Source organism: Triturus cristatus, chromosome 7, assembly GCF_964204655.1.
Source record: "Triturus cristatus chromosome 7, aTriCri1.1, whole genome shotgun sequence".
NCBI lineage: Eukaryota > Metazoa > Chordata > Amphibia > Caudata > Salamandridae > Triturus > Triturus cristatus.
Genome location: NC_140590.1, coordinates 1,195,032,068 through 1,195,053,687, shown reverse-complemented (window position 1 = coordinate 1,195,053,687; position 21,620 = coordinate 1,195,032,068). Strand labels below are relative to the sequence as shown.

Below are 21,620 nucleotides of genomic sequence, written 5' to 3'. Positions count from 1 at the left end.
TATTTTCTTAAAATCAGAAATTGACAGTCTCTGTTAAATGTGTGTTATGAGGATAACTGAGCTAACCTCAGATTATAAATGAAAATATTTATTTCAGTGTTTGGTTTATTTGTTATGGGTCTTGAAGAGTTTTTAAATTTTTTTTTTTTTTGTTGAATTGTTTCTGCCATGTTCTCCATGTGTTGCATTGGGGAAGAAATTGTTCTTTTCTTGTTATTTTATTATTGGTCTATGTTCTTAACGAGGTGACGAATGCTTCAAAACAAAATCAAATGAGTGTGTTAATTTGCATTAGTATGAAGGACATTTTAAAAAAGAGTGTTGTATGGTTAGGTCTGCACTTTTCTTAGTAAATATTAAGAGCAGATGGCAGTAGTGTGGCATTTTCTGAACTGGTTTTAATATCCCGGTGTAAAAGTAGTAGTAGGGTGATTGATTTCGATTTTTTTGACGTGTATTTGTACGCTGATCATTCGATGTTATTGAGGCCTTTTATATCTGTAAGGCCACATTGCATTTCATCACTGTCCTCTTCCAGTGGTCTTTCTTCCACTGTGTTGGACCTAACTTCTGATATCTGGAACAGAGGTAACTGCCTAAACCACTGGGAGAGAAGGACTGGACTGTTCCAGTTAGTGTGTTGCCAATAAGCCCAGTTTGTTGATTAGGCCTGGGCAAAAATTTCGTTCCGTTCGCAGAAATTGCGATAATTTGACATTTTCGCGTTCCGCGGAGAGCGCGAAAATGTCAAAATTTCCGCTTTCCGCAGCTTGGCGATAATTTGTTTCTTGCTCGCGCTGTAAAATAATACATTCTCGCGCGATCGCCTTACCTGAATCCCTGCGTTCGCCGACAAGTTTTCTTGATCCAGTCGCGTTCTCCATGAGATGTTGGATTGTTTTTAGCCATTTGCGCTGTCTCGCGACAGTTCGCGCCCTCAGTGACGTCATGCATCGCGCGATCACGTCTTTCTTCTCGCGATCATGCACCGCGAGACAACTCAAAACAAGATGGCCGCGCCCGCGAGCAACCACATGGGTAAGTTGGCGACCCGCAACCATGCAGAAAATCTTGCGAACATGCGGGGGAAAAAATTCTGCATCTTCGCGATATTTCCGCTTGTTTGCGATAATTTTAAACATTTTCGCGATAATTTGTGAAAGTGGATTTCGCAAATTCCACCCACCCCTATTGTTGATTACTGGTGTGTGATTTGCGGTGTCCGGTAAGAAACTTGGAGAGAGGCGCTGGTGTTCGAGGAACAATAAAGTGTGGTGTTGTATTTTCCACGATTATTTTTATTTGTAATTGTCTGAAATCCCTTTTTGTTTTGTTTTTGGGGGATGATTATGACTATGGGATCGACCAAGATATTGAATATGCAGAAGGAAAATACTATGAGACTCCGTAGAAGTCTACAGGATATTTAGGTTTGTAAGAGCATGTCAGTCGGTGGGAAGAAGTCTTGTATTGTTTCATGGCTTTTGAGGGAAGAACACTCCTGTATTTGTGTTGATTTTCTTTGTAAACAAAGAGCAGCATCAAATCAAGACAGGCTGCAAGGCGCCAATAAAAAAAAAAAATACATATAATAATTACATAGTCCAAGAAAACAAATCAGACAAACCTAGGGCTATTATTAATTAAATATAGTATCGGTTTAAAATTGTAAAAGGATGGAATATGCGTTAACTTAACATCTTTCCACCAAACGCAAAAAATTCCACCGGGGGATTATGCCTTTCAGATACAAGGTTGATTGTAAGACTCCAACATGCCTTTGAAATTCAAACTTGGCTTTCAGATGTTTGAGAGTCAACCTTTTGAAGTGCTTTCTGGATAGTATACAAAGTTCAAAAGCAATTAGATCCTTCCTTAAGAGGGGATCTATAAGCAGTTTTTGAATCTGGAGGTCTGTATGGTAAATGCAGTTCTGTGAAATTCCAAAAGCAAGAAATTTTGAAAAGAAAGCTTTGTTTGAAAGAGTAGTAAATGATCATGATAACAAAGCCATATTTCCAAAAACACCATGTAGTATCCAGCTTGCAAACCGCTGTGCCTAGTTGCCATCTAACCCGGTGGCGTTCTTCGGTTTCCTCAGCATTGCATAGATAGCCACAAGGCTGCCTTCACCTAGACTGTACGCTTCATACAAAGTTAATCTGGGTGCCTGCCGCTAGCTAGATCAGAATATAGCAATATTCTGAATCCTATTAGACGAAGGAAGGTCAAACATCTGATACATCAGAACTTTTCGGGTGTCTCTCGTGTGCCCACCGCATTCATTAATCTGCATCCTCATGTAGTTCAGACCTGTAATATTTTGAATTTCTATAGGAAAAACATGTAATCCCTTGCAAATACCAGTGTAATTATTATGTCCTGGAGATGGGCAAATGTTGGTAACATTTTTAATTTGCCTCATCTAGATTTCCAGTATTAGCATTTTGAATGGGTGAGAATTCAAATAGTGGCATTAAACGCCTCTTAGTGTACATCGCAGTGCATGCCAATCAGAATTAGGAAATGTTCACTTTTGAGGGTAAACCTCTACCAAGATGGGCGCTGTTTTAAATGCAGGGTCTTGGGGGCATGTTCATCAAATCAGAAACTCAGCCTGCGCAGCGACGTCGCTACTCATGTAGCGTATGCAGAGACCTTTACAACTATTTACACTGAACGTTCTCGTTTTTCATTCCTTGTACTCTCTCTCTGTCTCATAAGAGTGGGAGCTTTAGAGAGTTGTGTGAGAGGTCTCAATTTGCTTGGTAAACGTATGCGCCAAAGACCTAAAATATGTCCCCTCTGCTTAAGTAGAAGATTTGTACCCACACCTGCCAATGCCTCTTCTACTTAGACCTAAAAGTTAACATTTGTTAGAAATTGGAACACAAATATAATACCTGACATTGAGTAAAGAAAGTCATTTTCGCTATTGTTAGAAATGGGGTTTCTGGTTAACTAGGGTACGCACCTAAGCCAGGCAGAACTCGCCACTCTAGTCAGGACAAGTCACTTACACACCAAAGACAACTTGTGCTCACCTTCTGGTAGCTTGGCGCAGGCAGGCTTATCATTAGATGCAATGTGTAAAGTGTTTGGACAGCACACTCACACAGCAATGCAATGAATACACTACAAGAAAGACTCCACATAGGATTATGTAAAAATAGGCATCTATATTATAGAGCAAAGCGACATGAATCATAAATAATGTGATTATTCAGATAGTACTTGATATCCTAATATCCTAATCACTGCAAGACTAAAACAAAATGCATTATAAATGCTTTGCAGGTTATGCAGACTTGTTTAGAGACAAACGCATGAACCATGATATATAGCCAAAAAAACATAGGGCACAGCGCACCTGTGCTCCTTTTATGATGGTTATAGTAAATTCTGTGAGACTTGCTAAAACGAATGCATTTGTGAACAAAATGACGGCTCGGCGCACCTGCGCGCCTACTAGATGTCACATTTTAATCTGATATCCAATTCTCAGGTAGTCTTGTCTATATACAGCTTTGCACCATTCTCGGGGGTCCTCTACAGAAGGTTTTGCCCCACCAAACAGAGCCGAAACAATGGCTCCACGGACTGTCCCACTAGGAGAGGGTGGGGGGCGGGGAGGGCACAAACTTGAAAGCTGCCCATGAGCACGCGGTGCAGCTGCCAAACAAAGCCCAGCTCCTTTTGGCCTGAACGTGTAAGAGGTCTCTTCTGACCTGAGCGACGGCGTCTGACTTGAAAGGAGGCTCCTGAATGGTGTTCTGACCGGTAACTCCTCTGGGCTCGTATGAGGAAGGGGGGTCTCGCAGGTCCCAGTGCAGGAGAGCAGTCACTTGTTTGTACAGGGCGGTCCGTGCGATTCTGGGGGCTCCCTCTGTCCTAACACTGTGCCAAACTGAGCCAGGTAGAGTTGCTTGGTCTGGCAAGGATCAGCTGCAGTTCCGCTGGTTGTCTTAATGTGGTGGCAGTGCAGCCTTTGTAGCCGTGGGGTGGCAGGAAAGCCTGGCTGCTACAGCAGCGTGGGTGCGGCTTCTCCTGAATCAATGCTGGTCCCTTCTCAGTAAGTGTGGCTCTGGGGCATACACACACAGATTTGGGATGACCACGAGGCGCCGAGCACATGCTGATCCTCATAATCAAGAGAAGCACTCAACACACGCTGACTTGTAGCTTCTTGGAGAAACTGCATGCACTTCAGATTTCCACAAAACGAAGCGCTTCTCACGCGCTGTATGGAAATGAATTGCTCACTACGCGCTGACTGGAAAGCATGCAGAACACTGAACTGAAGTCCTGGTTCCTTGATTAGCCCGCTGCTGCTGGTCTCACAGGAGACAAGAGTCCCACAGCAGAGGGTCTGAAATGCAATCTTTTATGGCCCTGAGATTGAAAGAATTGGGGGCATGCAAACAAGCCTGTGGGGGCACAAAGGGAGCAGCAGCAACAGGCGAACACATATTCAGGTTTGCAGAGTGGCAGTCCCTCCTGCAGCCCTGCAGTCAGATGGCAGCAGGCCAGCACAAAAGAGCAGGTAGTCCAAATGGCGATTCCTCCAGGCAGCACAGCAGTCCTCCTGACCATGTGCAGATTGTAGGATCAGCAGCGTCTGTTTACAAGTCCCATGCAGTGTCTCTAAACATGGGGTCAGATCCCCAGTACTTCTACTCAAAAATGTCTTTGAAGGGGTGACTTCAAAGGAACCCTCAGAAGTGCACAACAATCCCTTTCAGCGCAGACCTGGCTCCAGACGATCAGTAGGGGGTAAATCAGCTCTTTGTGTGAGGGTAGGACACAATCTATTCAGATATAAGTGTGGACTGCCTCTCCCAGCCCAGGAAGACTATCAGTAGGCAGATGTATCCCTTGTCACACCCAGCCCTTTCTGTATTGTGGCTGTCTAGAAAGAATACACATAGTGTAGCTGTCACCCAGCCCAGACGTGTTAAGGAGTCAAGTTTGCAAAGCACAAAGAGTAATAAGCACAGAGAAATGCCAACTTTCGAAAAGTGGGATTTCTAAAATAGTAATGTAAAATCCAACTACACCAGTAAGTAGGATTTATCATCCCTATTCTAAACATACCACACATGGCAATGCCTCTCGTTTCTAATCTGGATTTAAAAATATATATAAGGGAATCACCAATGCTAGCCTATCTGAGAAGTAGGCCTCACAGCAGTGAAAAACTAAATATGATGATTGTCACTACCAGGACATGCCACACATAAAGGCATATGTCCTACCTTTTACTTACACAGCACCCTGGCCATAGGGCTACCTAGGACCTAGCTTAAGTGGGACCTATGTGTAATAAAAGGGGAGTCTAAGGCTTAGCAAGTAGTTTTAAATGCCAAGTTAAAGTGGCTGTAAACGGCGCACACGTGCCCTGCAGTAGCAGGCCTGACCAGGTTTGAAAGGCTACTTCTGTGGGTGGCACTATGGGGGCTGCATACTCGCTAGTAGCATTTAATTTACAGACCTTGGGTATATTAAATACCACTTTTTAAGGAACTTGCAAGTAAATCAGATATGCCAAATCGGTGTAACCCAATCATGCCATGATTAGAGGAGAGAGTGCATGCACTTTGGGCACATTATTACTGCTAATCAGTGATAAAGTCCTAAAGCCAACAAAAAGGTCAGGAAAAATAGGCAGAGGAAGGCACAACGTTTGGGGATATCCCTGCAGAAAGGGCCAGGCCCAGCAGTTATAGAAGCAAAATGTACACATCCACCAAAACGTGTTTGCTTTCACAGCATTGCAGGCCTCTAGTTTAGGCTTGAGGACCTACAGTACTTAAGCAAGGCTCTTCACAACTTTTTCGGACAACTCCACACCTGGTTGTTCACCCATATTTTTAGCGCCCTTTCTCAATTTTTCCTGCGGTAACCTGTATGACAATCAGGTAGTCCTACTAAATATATGTGGCCAATAGAGCACTTTAAAGGAGCCCAGTGATGCCTTGTCTGTCAAAGCCCTATAATCCAGGAATTCTTTTTAAAAATCCAAAATCCTTGAAGCATACAATTGGGTAAGCTGAGTAATGGCAGGGGCAAGGAAGGGCGTATGGGCTTGTTATCGACCCTCTCTTAATGAACTACTTTCTCATTTGGGAGGTAATGTTACTTGTAATGAACTGTGATCGCTTGTGGTTGGGCTGTGACACAAACCCGAGTTTTCAACTCTAGGTCTTCCTACCCGTCCAGCTCTGTGCCTGCTGTGTTCTTGGGGGATGGGCTCTTCTGGTACCACTGTTATAGGCCACAGTTTGCTTATGTGCAGTTTTAGAAGCCAGGATGCTGACAGCGACTTTAATTACCAACAAACAGCTGTCTGTTTGGCTTCTCTTCGGATCGCGACTCTACTGAGGCCACCTCTCTACTATGTGTGTAACTCTCATGAAGCGTTTCTGTCAAACCCATGGAAGAAGTAAGCGGCTCTTCCTTGAGACCCCTCTTTTCAGTCCATGAGGCTGCCCTTGTCATGTTGCGCAATGTTTCCAGCTCATTCTCTTATTCACCTCCCGAGTCTAACCTCTGCTTTATCCTTCCCCTGCAGGACTATGACGGTCTTATTGTTCGCTCGGCTACCAAAGTAACTGCTGAGGTTCTGGCTGCAGGAAAACGTCTGAAGTTGGTTGGCAGGGCTGGCACCGGAGTCGACAATGTGGACGTGGAAGCAGCAACCAGGAAGGGTGTCATTGTTATGAAGTAAGCACTTTGTCGTAGACAGTGGGTGGCACAGGCAAACCAGGTAGGGGCAACAGGCAAACTGGGTATGGGCAGAGGAAATTGTATGGCATGAAAAGGCGAGTGGCTGTGCTGTAGCCACAATGGGCTCAAGATGCACAGGCTTAGTTCCTCAGATCTCAGCTCTTTGGAAGAGAACTGACAGCTGATGCCTTGTATGGAAGATATTGAGTTCTCTCTCTGCAACCTTGTTGGCTCCACTAATAATCCCGAATGATCATACTCCCTGTGGGTGGTGAGTCAGTATCATCCGAGCTGAGCTGTGTGCTTTCTCCCTCAGAAGATTGAAGAGCCACTATATGTTCTACCGTTTGCAGAGTTTTCCATGACCATGTAAGAAGATGAAATTCGCTTTTTTGGGGAAAATGGATCCTGGTACTGGAAAGATTTCACTTTTTTCCACCTTAACATGAATTCCAAAACTTCTGTTTGTTTGATGAAATTTCCAGTAGGCTTTATCACAACCCCCAAACCTTTGGCTTTTAGAAGGATCTAAACATGGTCAATGTCTGGCTTCCGGTCTGTAAACTTTGAACTATCAGTATTAGCCTTCCAAATAAAAATCACTGCCCGATTTGTTTAAGACAGATCTCTCCAGAACGCTATAGAAGCCGGCTGGACTCCCCAAAATCTCATTGCCATTCTCTGTCTTTTTCCAGTGTGGTGGGGAATTGGAAGTATGCCTGTTTTGTGAGCATTTTTCCTCAGTACCTGATGTCCTTCATGGCAAGCACTGAGTAGCATACCAAAGCAGGAGGAGTAATGCAGCCACTTCTGCCCAGAGCTACTTGTCACGTAGACCGCATTTCCGTAGTTTACTTTGTATGCCCAGTGTAATTCTATACAGGACTGGAAAGCAAACACTCTTGCCAGTATTCCTAGGTGTTCTGTAAAAGGACACCAAATGCTTCCTGCTGAAGAGGGTGTGGTAGGCTTTTTTGTGGGTTAAGTGGGTGTTTTATGAGGACTCCGGTATCAAGCTCATGGTGTTTGGGGTTGCTGTTCCTCACCTGCTGAAGAAAGTGTATTCAGTCCGCAAGCTGTGAACTGGCCTTTGTGAAGCTGTGTTGCTCCCTCGGGGTAGCATTAATCACAGCCACATGGCTAGCGCCACATTTGGTGCTCTACTGGCCATGCTTGTGACTGACCTTCCCGGGATCGGGCTGCTTGATCCTTGCTATTATAACCCTCATTTTTACTAGCGATTGTCTGTCCCATTCATGTCGTTGAAAGTATGCTATCGCTGTCTGTGCTATGAGGAAACGCCATAATGGACAATTTGTGGTCGTAGCACTGGTTCTCGCTAGTGTGGCAGCTACTGGTTATAGTCCAAAAGCTTCAGCTCCTCTCTGGCCCATCCTTTCTCCACCTTCTGATTATGATTCTCATTCTCCGCTGCGGTCATTGGTTTGCCCCCAGATTAATGCTTTGGTATAGCCTGCTCTGGGTGCCCTTGCATTGGTCTTTGGCTCCACCAGCTAGGACTGCAAAGTAATGTTAACATAATGTATTGTCCACATTGGCTTAAAGGGTCTTTTTTCTGAGAACAAATTCTCACTAGTGAGCAAAAGCAGTCACATAAACTTTGGAACCTGCAGGCATGCTGATTGAACTTGAGTTGAGCTGTCACAGGTACTCATGATGATGCCGCTAGTGGTGGTGCTGGTTGTGGCGCTGCTGCCTGCAAAAGGGCTGCTTATGGTTCTGAACTATGTGGTACTGCATGGGCGATGCATGAATCAAATGTGTGACATCCGCTTAATGAAACCAACTGGGAGCCCCTGCACTGGGGATCAAGTGACCACAAAACCAGTACCACTGCACTTGAGATCCTTAAATAAGAGAAGAAAGTACATTCCTTAAAACTAACTAACTAACTAACTAACTAACTAACTCTCTCACACACACACACACACACACACACGTTTTCTCTTGTACTGTGTATATAGCATGTTAAAGACCAAAAACATCCATATGCTGGGTGTGGTCTTTCCTGTTTAACTCGGGTGAGGAGTTCTTTTGAGTGGATGCGAGTCCTACATACACAGGGGTGCCCTATCTCATGGGTCTGTCTCTAAAAGTGTAGGTTCTTTGCTGGACAAATGGAAGATGAGCTCGATTGGTAGGGTGAGAACAGAGAATGGAGTGATGTCATTGTGTGTGTACAAGTCAGAGCCTTCGCTTGAACTTTGCCTTGTGAACTGGGTTAAAAGTCAGCAAAAGGGTGGAGTGACACTTGTCCTACATATAGTAAACTACACTACTATTAAACCAGAAGAAGGGAATGAAGGGCTGTAAAGTAATACAGGTATGAGGAAGCATCAATCCTTATATGGCCATGCAGTGCAATTGCATCAATTTCACGTTCCACAAACAAGGGCCTTTCTCTTAGTCGGTTACTTTCGTTGCCAACCGCCTGACTTTTCTTCCTTGCCCTCCATCAACCAGTCACGGGAGTAGTGGTGGCATTGGAGATCCAGTTATGTGCAGCGGATGCACTTGAATGGGAGAAGAGGTCTCACCAGGTGCCCAAAGGGCCTTTCACCCTTACAGCCCTGGTATGCTGCCAGCGTTTGGTATCACAAGTATGCAAGTATCTGTGATCAGCTGCTTCTAAGGCCAGTCCCCAATAAATACCAGTTGTTCCAATGAGCCGCCTCTCGGCTCATGCCTTACACTGGCAGTTATTGTTGTGTGCCAGTTAATGCATGTATTGAATTTTAAATATGGAAACTACATTGAAATTTGAACTGTACAAATGGAAAAAAGAACACAAAACAAAGGGGAAATCTATAGGAGATCCTGATCAACTGTTTGGGAAGTACATAATCGAGATGAGAAAGTAAGTTAATCACAGTGGATTGTTGTATAATTACATTGGGAGATGCTGATAACCGTAAATACGTGAAGTCTAAAGAGAGCTGAAATCTGGCCATCTGAGACCTACAAAGGAGAGGAATAAAAATTGGAGCAGAAACTTCTGTAGGTCAATGGAGTCAGACCAGATGATCTGAGTGTCCTACAACATTATTGTTCTGTTCTAGGTGATTAGCAGACGGCTTGCGCTGCTAGTGCACAGGCCCTTGGCTACTGGTTTTTGCCTCACAAATATCCCAGGAGGCCAATCCAGTCGTGCATGCATCAATCCTTTGGATTGTCTTGACCAGGGTTCTCCAAAGTCAGTCCTGGAGGGCCAGATCCATGCCAGATTTATTTTAGCATATCCCCATTTAGACGAATGTAGTTATCTTAAAAATCTGGGATGGATCTGGTCCTCCAGGACCGACTTTGTAGAACCCTGCTCTTGACCACCAGTCTCTGGAAAAGAACCTGCAGGCACACCACTAGCCTCGAAAGTTAGCGTCCAGTCATTACTTTACTGTTGCAGACTTAAAACATCCAGGCACTGCAGAGTGTGTTTCTTCACAGGGGGGAGAGAAGGGGAAAGCTAGAGTGTGTAGTCCACTCTAAAATCTAATCTCTTGTCACTATCAGATTGCACCAAGTTCTGTTTCTCCTGGTGTTCTGAGATTCTCCGTACTTTGTCTCTTTTCTCAGCACTCCGTCCGGGAACAGCATCAGCGCGGCCGAGCTGACTTGTGCCATGATCCTCTGTCTGTCCAGGTCTGTGCCACTCTTTTTTCATTTATTTTTGTGTTTTGATGTTTACCTTTACATATGAAAATAACACAAAGAGAGGAAGGGTATGACGGAACTAGTCCTAGTCCCCTGTGTAATAGCAATATCAACAAAGAAGGAGCAGTTCCGAATTCAAGTTTACTGCATCCGAGGAAACTGAAGTGTTACAAGAAAATTATATTCTTTTTAAAAGAAGCCTCACGGACCAACCTAGTTGGTGGCATATTTCATCATTGGGTTCCCACATGAGACGCCAAGTGCCTCCCAGGTGTTCTACGACACCTGAATTACAGTGGAGCGGATTTTTGTTGGACAGTGCAAGAAATTGAAAAAGTGACTAGAGCAAAATTGCCTCTAGGATCTCCCTCCTTACTAGGATAACCTAGATATTTATTAATGGGGTTGTAGGGCAAAGTTTAAAACAAAATAAGAAGGGATTTTGTGTGTGATTAAATTGATCTCAAACATCTGTGAATTGGTCTACATGTTTCAGCCTGTGTAGCTCAATGGCTAGGCTTTCTTCAGGACCGGTGAAAACAAGTGCACTCGCTAAGGTGCACTTATTAGTGAAATGTGAACCGTAAACGTACAGTTCTGCTAAATGCAACAATTTATTGGTCGCGACTATGCGACACGTCATGGATCCCAGCATGAGGCGGTACCTTTTGTCAAACCTTCGTCAAGGAAAACCGCCCGTGTCTGTCACCTATTCTGGTCCAAGCACGAGATCTCAGACATCCATTAATAAATATTTAGGTTATCCTAGTAAGGAGGGAGATCCTAGAGGCAATATTACTCTAGTCACTTTTTCACTTTTTTGCACTGTCCAACAAAAACCCACTTTGCTGTAATTCAGGCGTCGAAGCACACCTGGGATGCACTCGGCGTCCCAGGTGGGAACCCATTGATGAAGCATGCCACCAACTTGGTTGGTGGGTGAGGGTTCTTTTAAAAAGAATATAATTTTCTTATAACATTTCAGTTTCCTCGGATGCGGTAACTTCGAATTCGGAACTGCTCCTTCTTTGTTGATATTGACCCTTTACATACGGCCTCATGGTGCTGTTGGCAGGCCGGGGTCTCTTTCCATACCAACCAGAGGTTTTCATCGCAGACCGATGTCTGAAGAGTTTTGTGATGACACCTTTCAGTATTCTACGCTAGGCCGTGTCTAAGAAGTGTGAGTTTGGCTGCTGGTTTCGAATGAACAAGTGTCATCTGCAGTCATGCTAAATACTCGAGTGGCGAATGTATTCATATTCGTTGAGATGGGTGTACAGCGCTGTGTTGGAGAGGTGTACATATCCGAAGTGTGGAGAACATGGCTGCAGCAAAGACAGGTGGTTCCGAGTTCATATGCCATTGTGCTTGTGTGCCATGATGTGTGTCTGCATTCATTATCCCCAAGTGTCAGCACTTTTTACCATTATGTCTGTTGTATGCCAGCAGGGGTTGTCCCAGTGTGTCAGTTGTTACTTTAAAGTGAATCAGTAGGTTTTAAGTTCAACGTGAATTTATTTGTGGATAAAGCCCTAACGGATTCTATGTGTACGGTCAGTGCCTTATGCATTTAACGTAGGTTTGCGGTCGTGTTGAGTGCCATCTTCTCTGGGCTGGCCATAGTAGCCAGAACAAATGCTTATCAGGTAAGAGCAGGCCCTTGCAAATTTCATGTGTCCCTGCATCCAATATATTTAATTATCAGTATCTAAAAGTTATGGGGAGAGAGTTGCCAAAATTCTGTCTTTATTGATGCTGTTTGCTATGCCTATCTTGCCAACAAAGCGGCACAGCGTGTTAGCGATTAAACAGAATTATTGTAGGTCTGGGTGAAATTTGAATCACACCGGATAATCAGAGTAATTTTGTGTTACTCTTGTAAAGCTAAATTACCGAAAATTCCCTTTTCATGTAATTTTGTGTAATTTCAGGCAAAAATGCCTCCCCTCAGAGCACAGGAACAGAGTGGGAGTGGCCGCTGCTGTTCTCATGCATGTAGTACTATTTTTTTGTGTGCCAAAAGCATCCTTGGTCCATTTTGGACGTGAGAGTGCATTTTGCACTAAGAAAGTAGCGCTAAATGCAGAGTTATGCTCCTCATATAATTCTGCCTAATCTCACATAATTTTGCTGTCATTTTTACATAATTACGCTACAGCAAATGACTCCAGTTATGCCCACCCATAAATTACTACACGGAAAACCCCGACACACCTAGCAAAGGGCGAAACGCATATCAACAAGACTGGTGTGTCGAACGTAAATAAAGATAAGAATTGGCTTCAATAATTTTGAGTACCTTTTTTTCAACTTTTTGTTACTGGTAACTGAGGATAGTGGATTAGGGGGTCACATCGTTGTTGAGCACCCCAGCGCTTAACTTAAATGTGTCCGTAATAATTATTAGGCGTTTGCGAGTAGTTGCTACCCAAATGTAGGATAGGACATTGTGTGACCAGTAATACCCAACACTGGATTCTTCTGCCTTTATAAGGCTATCTAGTTGATTTTACTAATGCAAAAATTTTGTTCAATGTGGGGCTGATTAAAAGTCTGCTTAGATGTCATAAGCAGTGGCTGCTGCCATGTAACGGGGGTGGTGGGGTGGGTGGGTAAAAAAATAAATTAAATAAACTTACCTTTGCTGCCACTGCACGCCTCTCCTCCGTCCTCGCTCGGCACTGGCAACACCGGAAGCACCTAGGCTCCCAGATTCTCCCAGCAAATCGAAACGCTGCAGCGTCGTGATTGGTCTGAGCACTGCCTGAGCCTGGGCATGTTCTCCAATGGGCTGTGCAACACAGACAGGTGGAGAACATGCTAAGTGTGCATGATGGTTTGGCCGGCCCAAGAGGGTCGGCCAAACCGTCATGAGCACTTAGGGAGTGCATACCACGCCTCACTCTGCTTTGGCGAGCTCAGCCCCGCCCCGCCTTGCCCTGACCTGGCTCCGAGTCCTGCACAGAAAAAGAAAATGAGAACGTCATGTTGTTATCATTTTATTTGTCTTTTTTGGTACTGCTCAAAGAGCAGTGGGGCAATGATTCTCCGCCTTAGCGGAGGAGCCGCCACTGGTCATAAGGCACACTGCTTACACCTACACAAGGGTCTATGTATGGCAGGTGGACATCATTTACTTTGAAATAAAACCTGAGTGTTTTAACTTGGCTTGTTTGTGTATGCTGCTCCATTGACATCGTTGTGGATACACGAGAGTCGTGCTCCTGCCAGGATCGAGGACATTTACCACATACCTTGAGAATGTAAAGTATGACCAGCCTTCTAGTGCAGTGTCCATGGCTTGGCATCACAAGACTACGCCTGCTTCTCTGGAGAGGCTGCAGGGAGAGAACACAACGTGTTTGCACCCTTCCACCCCTACTGTAATTGGCGCAATTACACTCTTTTATGTAGTGGTAAAGATGATTACCTTTTCAGCAAACAGCTGTTTTGATTGTTTCAGCAGATTTTTGTTTTTTATAATGCTCTTTGGGATATATTTATGAAGAGCAATTGGATTTCCTACGTGCTAACTCTCCAGAACCGCTTCTTATGTGCCCTCCGACACAGAAAATCTGGCAGTAGGACTCTTTACTCATCCATTACAATACAGCGTGCTATCCAGACCTGTGCCAAGGTTAATGTCTTGGGGCATACGCCGATCCCGCCATAACTATGGAGCTGGAGGGCTGGGTTAGCCTCTTATAAGAGTCTTTTTTTGGTGGTTCCTCGCGTTCTTTGAAGATGGTTCAGAATCCAGCTACCAGGATTGTTGCGGAGAAACCAAGGAGTGTGCAGCATTGGCTGATCCCAAAAGAATGGCCTAGATTGAGATGGAGGGCACGACTCGCCGGGCTATCTGTTGTACATAGTAGAGAAAAGGCGGCTGTGTCTGGCACCCCAGACCATGAGATCAGTCTCACTCATCACTCCTAGGGGGCACTTCTTGGGAGGGGGGGGGGGGGATGTATCCTTTATCACTCTGCTCATTCATGCAACACAACTGAATGGTCTATACAACTTTTATACACATAGGGACTAGGATTTTTTTCTGTCTCCGCTGGCATTAAGAAAGCTTGACATATGGTCTCCTTCCTTTTTATTTTTTTGTTTAAATTGTGGGATATACTGTAGCACTGAGCCACGTTATGGCAGATGGTGCTAGCCCGCAGCAGTGAAGTGTACTTCCTATGTTTAGAAGTGATGTCCCTCTTGATTAAACAACATTATGAACATTGTTTAATCCGGTGGAACAAGCATTGAAGCGCTGCACCCAACATATGATCTTTCAGCTGCTATTCCACGGATTTAAGCAATGCTGATGAAGCGCACTCTGTGCCGCTAGAAAGTCCTCTGTTGAACAAACTGTAAACGTGCTACTGATGAGCCTTGCTGCAAATGCCTACGATTATTTTCATTGATTTTTGTTAATTTTGAGGACTACATGCTCACTAGATTTTTGCCATTAATCTACATTTTATGTACTCTATATTAGACGTAGTTGTTGGTTATTTTCGACATGCGTAAATTGTCCGGTCATCTTTATATTGAATATAATGCACCACTACCATCACTGTCATTGTGTACCCTGCACTGTTTGATCATTAATATTTCAAGACAATGTTGACAAAGGTTGTTGTGTAGGATGTGCCCTGCTGCATGTAACTACCGTAAGCGAGACATTCAATTAACTTCCGTTCACCCTGGACCACAAACATAACCAGTCCAAAGCATGTCCATGTGCTTCGCCCTAAGGAGTGAAGCAAGCCTCATGCAGAACTCCTGAAAGAGACTTCCCTCAATGCATGATAGCAAAACACCTCAAATATAGTCTTTGTCATATATGTTATGCTTTATTTTTTAGATCGCATTACTGTTCTCATTCGGTCTTATCCGAATTTAATAATTTTGAAATGCCTTCCTCCTCCCTTTTTTTTTTTTTCTTTTTTTTTTCTTTTTTTTTTTTGCACTCCTCTCACCTCGAATTATGTCTTTGATACACACACATTGCTGTACATTAGAAGTGGCCACGCTTGTTTAACCTTACCACTTTCTGCTGGTTTGGCACAATGTTATTTTCACTGAAAGGTTTGTTTCTTTCTACTTTTTAAACGCAAATAGACTTTTTTATCCACGATCACCTTGGAGGACAATGTCTTTATGAAGTCCTCTTGGCAACCATTTCTAGGGTGAAGAGCATCGACTTACTACTACTACTTACCACTTTATTTTACTAGCAACCATGTTTTATGCACGCCAGTCTAATCTTAGCTAGGTTCAGCTGCTAATGTATTAAAGGTTAGCTACATCAGTCTTAGACAATGTTATAATTAATCTTGTAGGTTAATATTAGTGACTTCCATTTTAGACTATAACTCCTTTGCATTTCTAGAAAACTGAGTAATTGAATACATTAAGTTGCATAGATGGAGGGGAAAATCCTGTGATCTCTACTGCTTGTAGAGATCACATGATTTTCCCTCCATCGAACTACTGCTTGTCTAGCTCTTCAAGACATTTGCTTGTAATCCCCAGTCCCAAGGATTTAATGAGGTGCCCTTTATCTCTAGCCACGTGCATACTATGTTTCAAGGGGAGGACTGGGTAGACATTTATGAATGAGGTACAGTAGTCTAAACAGGGATGTTTCTTGTATGGGCAGCCTCTGTATGTGCCAGAGGACGGGCTGAAGTGTTATATTTTTTTCTCTTGCTTGGAACCTGGAGTTGAGAGCATTTTAGGTGACCATGAGTGGGTTTGTGAAATCCTATTGCGAAAGTGTCCAATAAGCTAGTCTTGACAATGCTTGAACCACCTTGTAGTATAGGTTTTGTGTTTAAGAGTGTTTCACGCTAGTAAAAGTGCAGTAGTTGGAAAAAGTATTTTAGTGCCTAGAGGCAAAGTAAAAAAGTTACCACACCGCTCCTGAAGTTTGGAAAAAAAGCTTAAGACCTATCTCTCCAAGGAGCAGTCTAGCATAAGGAGTCTCCAAGTTACCTTCCGTGAGTCCACCCTCTAGCCTCCCTGGGCGCTTTAGTTCTGTTTTCTTGCTCGGTGGATACAATTATGTTTCTTTTGCATATTTCAACTTTTATAGAATGCTTGTAGCCCCAAAGGTTTTCTTAGTGTTAAGTGAGCTGAAAGCTAAACCTGTTACTGCGATTGTCCAGTACACTCGGTATTATAAACTGGAGAAAATCAATATTTTGACTCATGCTACATGGGAGGAATACATGAAGTAAGGTGGAGTAAAAAAAAGGGGAAGAGTGTTCCAAAGACCAGGGGACAGAACTTAACTCTTACCGCCCAATCTTTTTTTTTTTTAGAGGCGGATCAAATAGGGGACCCTTATTACATGATCAAAAAGCATAAGAATGTTTGTGGATAATGCGTTTCAATTTTTTAAAAAAAAGGGTGCTTTACCTTAGATGGCTTTATCTTTTATGCAAAGTAGTTGGAGGAGATCCAAGCCTCAGTTGAAAGCCACCAAAGCCTCTGATGAATCCGAGTTTCAAAGCAAAATTTACATTAATCCTCTCACTACCTTGACGGTTGGCATTCTGCAGTACCTGCTAGCAAGACCTAGGTTTGTACCAAATTGAGAAATAACGCACTGCAGTAGTCCAATCTCGTTGCAATGATTGCCAAACCCGCCATCATGTGCCATCCAGAGTGAGGTATGGTGTAATTTTGGGTGAGCAGTCTAAATATCGAAAATTTAATTTCGACCTACAATAATATCGAGTTTAGAATATCGAAGGGACAGAATATCGATGTCAAGAATATCTATGGACAGAATGTCGACCCTAAGGTAAGTAATATCGTTTTTTTTTTTTATATCGATGTTAGTAATATCAAAATTAGTAATATCGATATGCAATATATCGATGTTACTAATATCCATGTCACTAATATCTATATTTATAATATTACTATGTGTTTTATTATGTATTTAATATCTATGTGTTAATTATTTTTTGTTTATAATATTACTATGTGTTTTATTATGTATTTAATATCTATGTGTTAATTATTTTTTGTTAAGTGTTCTACTGGTTTTAAAATATATGTATACAATTTTTATATGTTAATGTTTTTTTAAAGTTAATTTTGTGTTTTAGTACTGTAGCGGGTTGTGGGTTTATAGGGGAATAGGGTGGGAAGTAATTTAATTATATGAATTTAATTATAAATTTTTGGGAATTATAAATTAATTTTAGCGTTTAAATTCTGTAGTGGGTTGTGGGTTTATAGGGGAACAGGGTGGGAAGTAATTTAATTATATGAAATTAATTATAAATTATTAGGAATTATAAAATGTAAAATAATTTTTGCGTTTAAATTCTGTAGCGGGTTGTGGGTTTATAGGGGAACAGGGTGGGAAGTAATTTAATTATATGAAATTAATTATAAATTATTAGGAATTATAAAATAATTTAAAATAATTTTTGCGTTTAAATTCTGTAGCGGGTTGTGGGTTTATAGGGGAATAGGGTGGGAAGTAATTTAATTGTAATTAAGTAATATTTTTATTTATTTATTGGTATTGATAATTATATTATTGTTAATTAAGTATTGGTTATTAATTTGTATTAATTGGTAATTATTTTTTATTTGATTAATTGATAATTATGTTAACTGTATTTTATTATTTGAGTGTTTTGTGTGTTTATAGGGGAATAGTGTTGGAAGTAATTGAAATCTAATTAAGTAATTATTAGATTTGTTGTTTGGTATTGATAATTAATTGGAGATTAATTATTAATTGGTAAATATTTTAAATTATAATAATTTGGTTATGAAAAATAATTTATTGTTGATTAATAATCAATTGGTAATTAAATATGTTTAAATAATTATTGATATTTCTAATTAATATACTAATAAGTAATTAATAATTGGTAAATGTATAATTAATATTGTGTGTATAAAAATATGTAATTGTTTAATATTTTTTAATTGGTAATTAGTGTTTTATTTTTTGGTATAAAAATGTAATTGTTCAATATTTTTTAATTGGTAATTAATATTCATTAATTATTATTTATTGGTATTTATTAATAATGTATTGGTAGTTATGTTTTTAATAAATATCTATTGGTATTTGTAAGTAATTTTGAGTTATTTAATAATGAAATTATTATTTATTTTAAAGAATTATTTTATTTAGAAGTATGTTATTTTTAACTTCTAAGCTATCCAACACTTTCCCTACTGTTGCACTCTCTGGAGTTGGAATAGTAAATTTTACCCCTACGCTATCCAACACTTTCCCTACTGTTGCACTCTCTGGAGTTCGAATAGTAATTTTTACCCCTACGCTATCCAACACTTTCCCTGCTGTTGCACTCTCTGGAGTTGGAATTGTAATTTTTACCCCTACGCTATCCAACACTTTCCCTACTGTTGCACTCTCTGGAGTTCGAATAGTAATTTTTACCCCTACGCTATCCAACACTTTCCCTACTGTTGCACTCTCTGGAGTTCGAATAGTAATTTTTACCCCTACGCTATCCAACACTTTCCCTGCTGTTGCACTCTCTGGAGTTGGAATTGTAATTTTTACCCCTACGCTATCCAACACTTTCCCTACTGTTGCACTCTCTGGAGTTGGAATAGTAATTTTTACCCCTACGCTATCCAACACTTTCCCTGCTGTTGCACTCTCTGGAGTTGGAATAGTAATTTTTACCCCTACGCTATCCAACACTTTCCTTACTGTTGCACTCTCTGGAGTTGGAATAGTAATTTTTACCCCTACGCTATCCAACATTTTCCTTTCTGTTGTTTTTTTTGGAGCTGGAGTAGTAGTTTTATTGTCTCTACTATTTAATTTTTTTTAAAATTATTTTAGCTAATGTAGTATATAATTAATTTTAACAATATTTAAATTAAATGTAATTTTTTAAATTTGTTATACATAATTATTTAATTTTTATTTGTTATTGTTTTATGTGTAATGTTTTTGCAATTGTTAACATTTTTAAATAATTTATAATTTATTAAAATAATTATTAAAACATTATTAAGTAAGTATATATATTATATATTATGGTGCCAATTCGGATCCTGGAAAAAATTTCCCCGTACGACTCGTATCCGGTCTTTTTACCGTACGAATCGTACAAGTAGCATACAAACTGCCAAGTACGATTCGTATGGGAAAAAGTCCATACGAATCGCATTGGGAAAATTTCCCCACACGTCCTCTGGTCGGAAAAAGTGTCCGACACATCCCCGGATAATTTTACGTACAAATGTGAAAAGTGAAGTCCGAGCGCGCAAGTACGATCCGTCCCGTGCGTCCGATGTTACAACCGTATGGAAAAAGCACCGTATGGACCGAACTCCCATAGCAACCATGGAGACATGTGCCCGCATACGCGCCGAACCCCCCCCCCCCCCCCCCCCCCCCAGCCCCCGTAAGTACACGCCGAACCCCCCCCCAGACCCCGTAAGTACGCGCCATACCCCCCCCAGCCCCCGTAAGTACGCGCCGAACCCCCACCTGTGTATGTACACCAGTGTACGTACACGCCGTACCCCCACCCGTGTATGTACACCAGTGTACGTACGCACCGTACCCCCACCCGTGTATGTACACCAGTGTACGTACGCACCGTACCCCCACCCGTGTATGTACGGCGCGAACCCCCAGCGCTACATGACATCTATATTTTATTTTCGATAGTTTTGTACTTACCATGTTGTAGATAGGATGTCGATATTCTTGACATCGATATTTGTGTTGCGATATTTCTGAAGGTCGAATTTCTGACCTTCGAAATTTTGTCAGAGATCCGTAATTTTGTACAACTTCAAATGAAGGAAGCGGGTTTCGAACATTGCAGGAACTTGGAAGGTTTATTGAAGTTTGGCATCAGTTTAAAATCCAGATTATTTAGGACCCTAGCAGGACTAGGACTGTAATTTAGATCGCTAGGCCAAACATTAGATGTCCAGACGCTTACGCTTCAGCCTTCCAGAAAAATGCCATTGTTAAGTTTGAGGAAATTCCTATCCATCCCATACCTAACTTCCATCGTACACTGCTTATAAATTGTGACGGAGGACCTATGCCCTCGCTTCAGAGGTTTCTGGGCTTCATCTGCATATATGAAAAAATGGAAGCCCGGGGACTGAATGAGGCTGGCTGGCGGCTCAACACAAATGTTTTTAATGAGTGAAATAGCAAAAACATAGGAACTCCTCAGCTTAAAAAGCATGCTGCCAAAACAAAGAGCCAAGATATCCTTTTGCATGTTTAGCCTAAAAATAGGCAAGCGATTTGAAGACCATTCCACCAATCCACACAAGCAGTCTGGCATAATTGCACAGTGAACGGTGAGTTGTGCTGCAGGTAGAGCTAAAACTATCCAAGCATCTATACCACTAACCTTCAGAGATGAGGGCAGATCATCAAGCATAGCAACCAGGACGCAATCTCTGGGATGCCTGGGACAAAAAACTGCCTATAGAAAGTCCATCCAAGCATTGGATTCAGGGTAGAAGCTTCGTTGGCTTGCAGCTATAGAATGGGCGCTAAAGGAAGGAGGAAAATTAGCTATAGCGTGGTTGCTCCTGAGAGTTAAGGCCAGGATTATATGTGAAGCGAACGATCAACACAACCCTCTTTACAGGCCTTACAAATAAAAAAGGTAGAGAGGCAACTATTTTGAATATTTGCATGCCTTTTGAAATTGGTGCATGATAATGTTGTTCGGCCCAGCTGAACTTTCCAGGTATGAACTCAAAACGCGGGAATAGTACAGAGCACTTGTAGGCCTAGTGGCAGAATCACTAACTGACAATTTCAGTGGCATTGTGAAAAAAACCAAGAAAAACTGTTTTAGCAGGGGAGTTCCAGGTGGTCATCAATGGCTCTAGTAGGTTGCAAAGTGTTGTTGCCAGTGATGAGGAAGAACCTTACCTGGTGTAGAAGAACATCAGTTGTGTCTGTATGGTGTTTACTGTGTGAATCAGGTTAATGATTTGCATCTCTCTTCTCGTACACTAGGTGGACTAACGATTGGTTGTAACCAAGGGGACTGGTTGCTTCAATGCGCTCTTGTTCAGCAAGCTGTGCGTTTTCTTTGATCTTACTCATGAGGGAAACCTGGTTTAAGAAATGACCATTTCGAAGACTTACCTTGATTAGAGATCTTTTTATTGAATAAGGTCGCGTATTTCATGTTTATGGAGGTTGCCAGAGGTAAGAG

General features: G+C 41.9%; 1 protein-coding gene across 2 annotated transcripts in view; it reads left to right on the top strand.

The window, feature by feature from the left end:
* Positions 1–21,620, top strand: part of PHGDH (phosphoglycerate dehydrogenase) — a 149,664-nt gene that overhangs the window by 59,627 nt on the left and 68,417 nt on the right. For both annotated transcript variants that reach the window (XM_085618558.1, XM_085618557.1), the window contains exons 2-3: positions 6,572–6,723; positions 10,321–10,386. In XM_085618558.1, coding sequence (XP_085474684.1) covers positions 6,719–6,723; positions 10,321–10,386 — 71 coding nt within the window. In that variant the 5' untranslated portion in view covers positions 6,572–6,718. The remainder of the gene's footprint in view (positions 1–6,571; positions 6,724–10,320; positions 10,387–21,620) is intronic.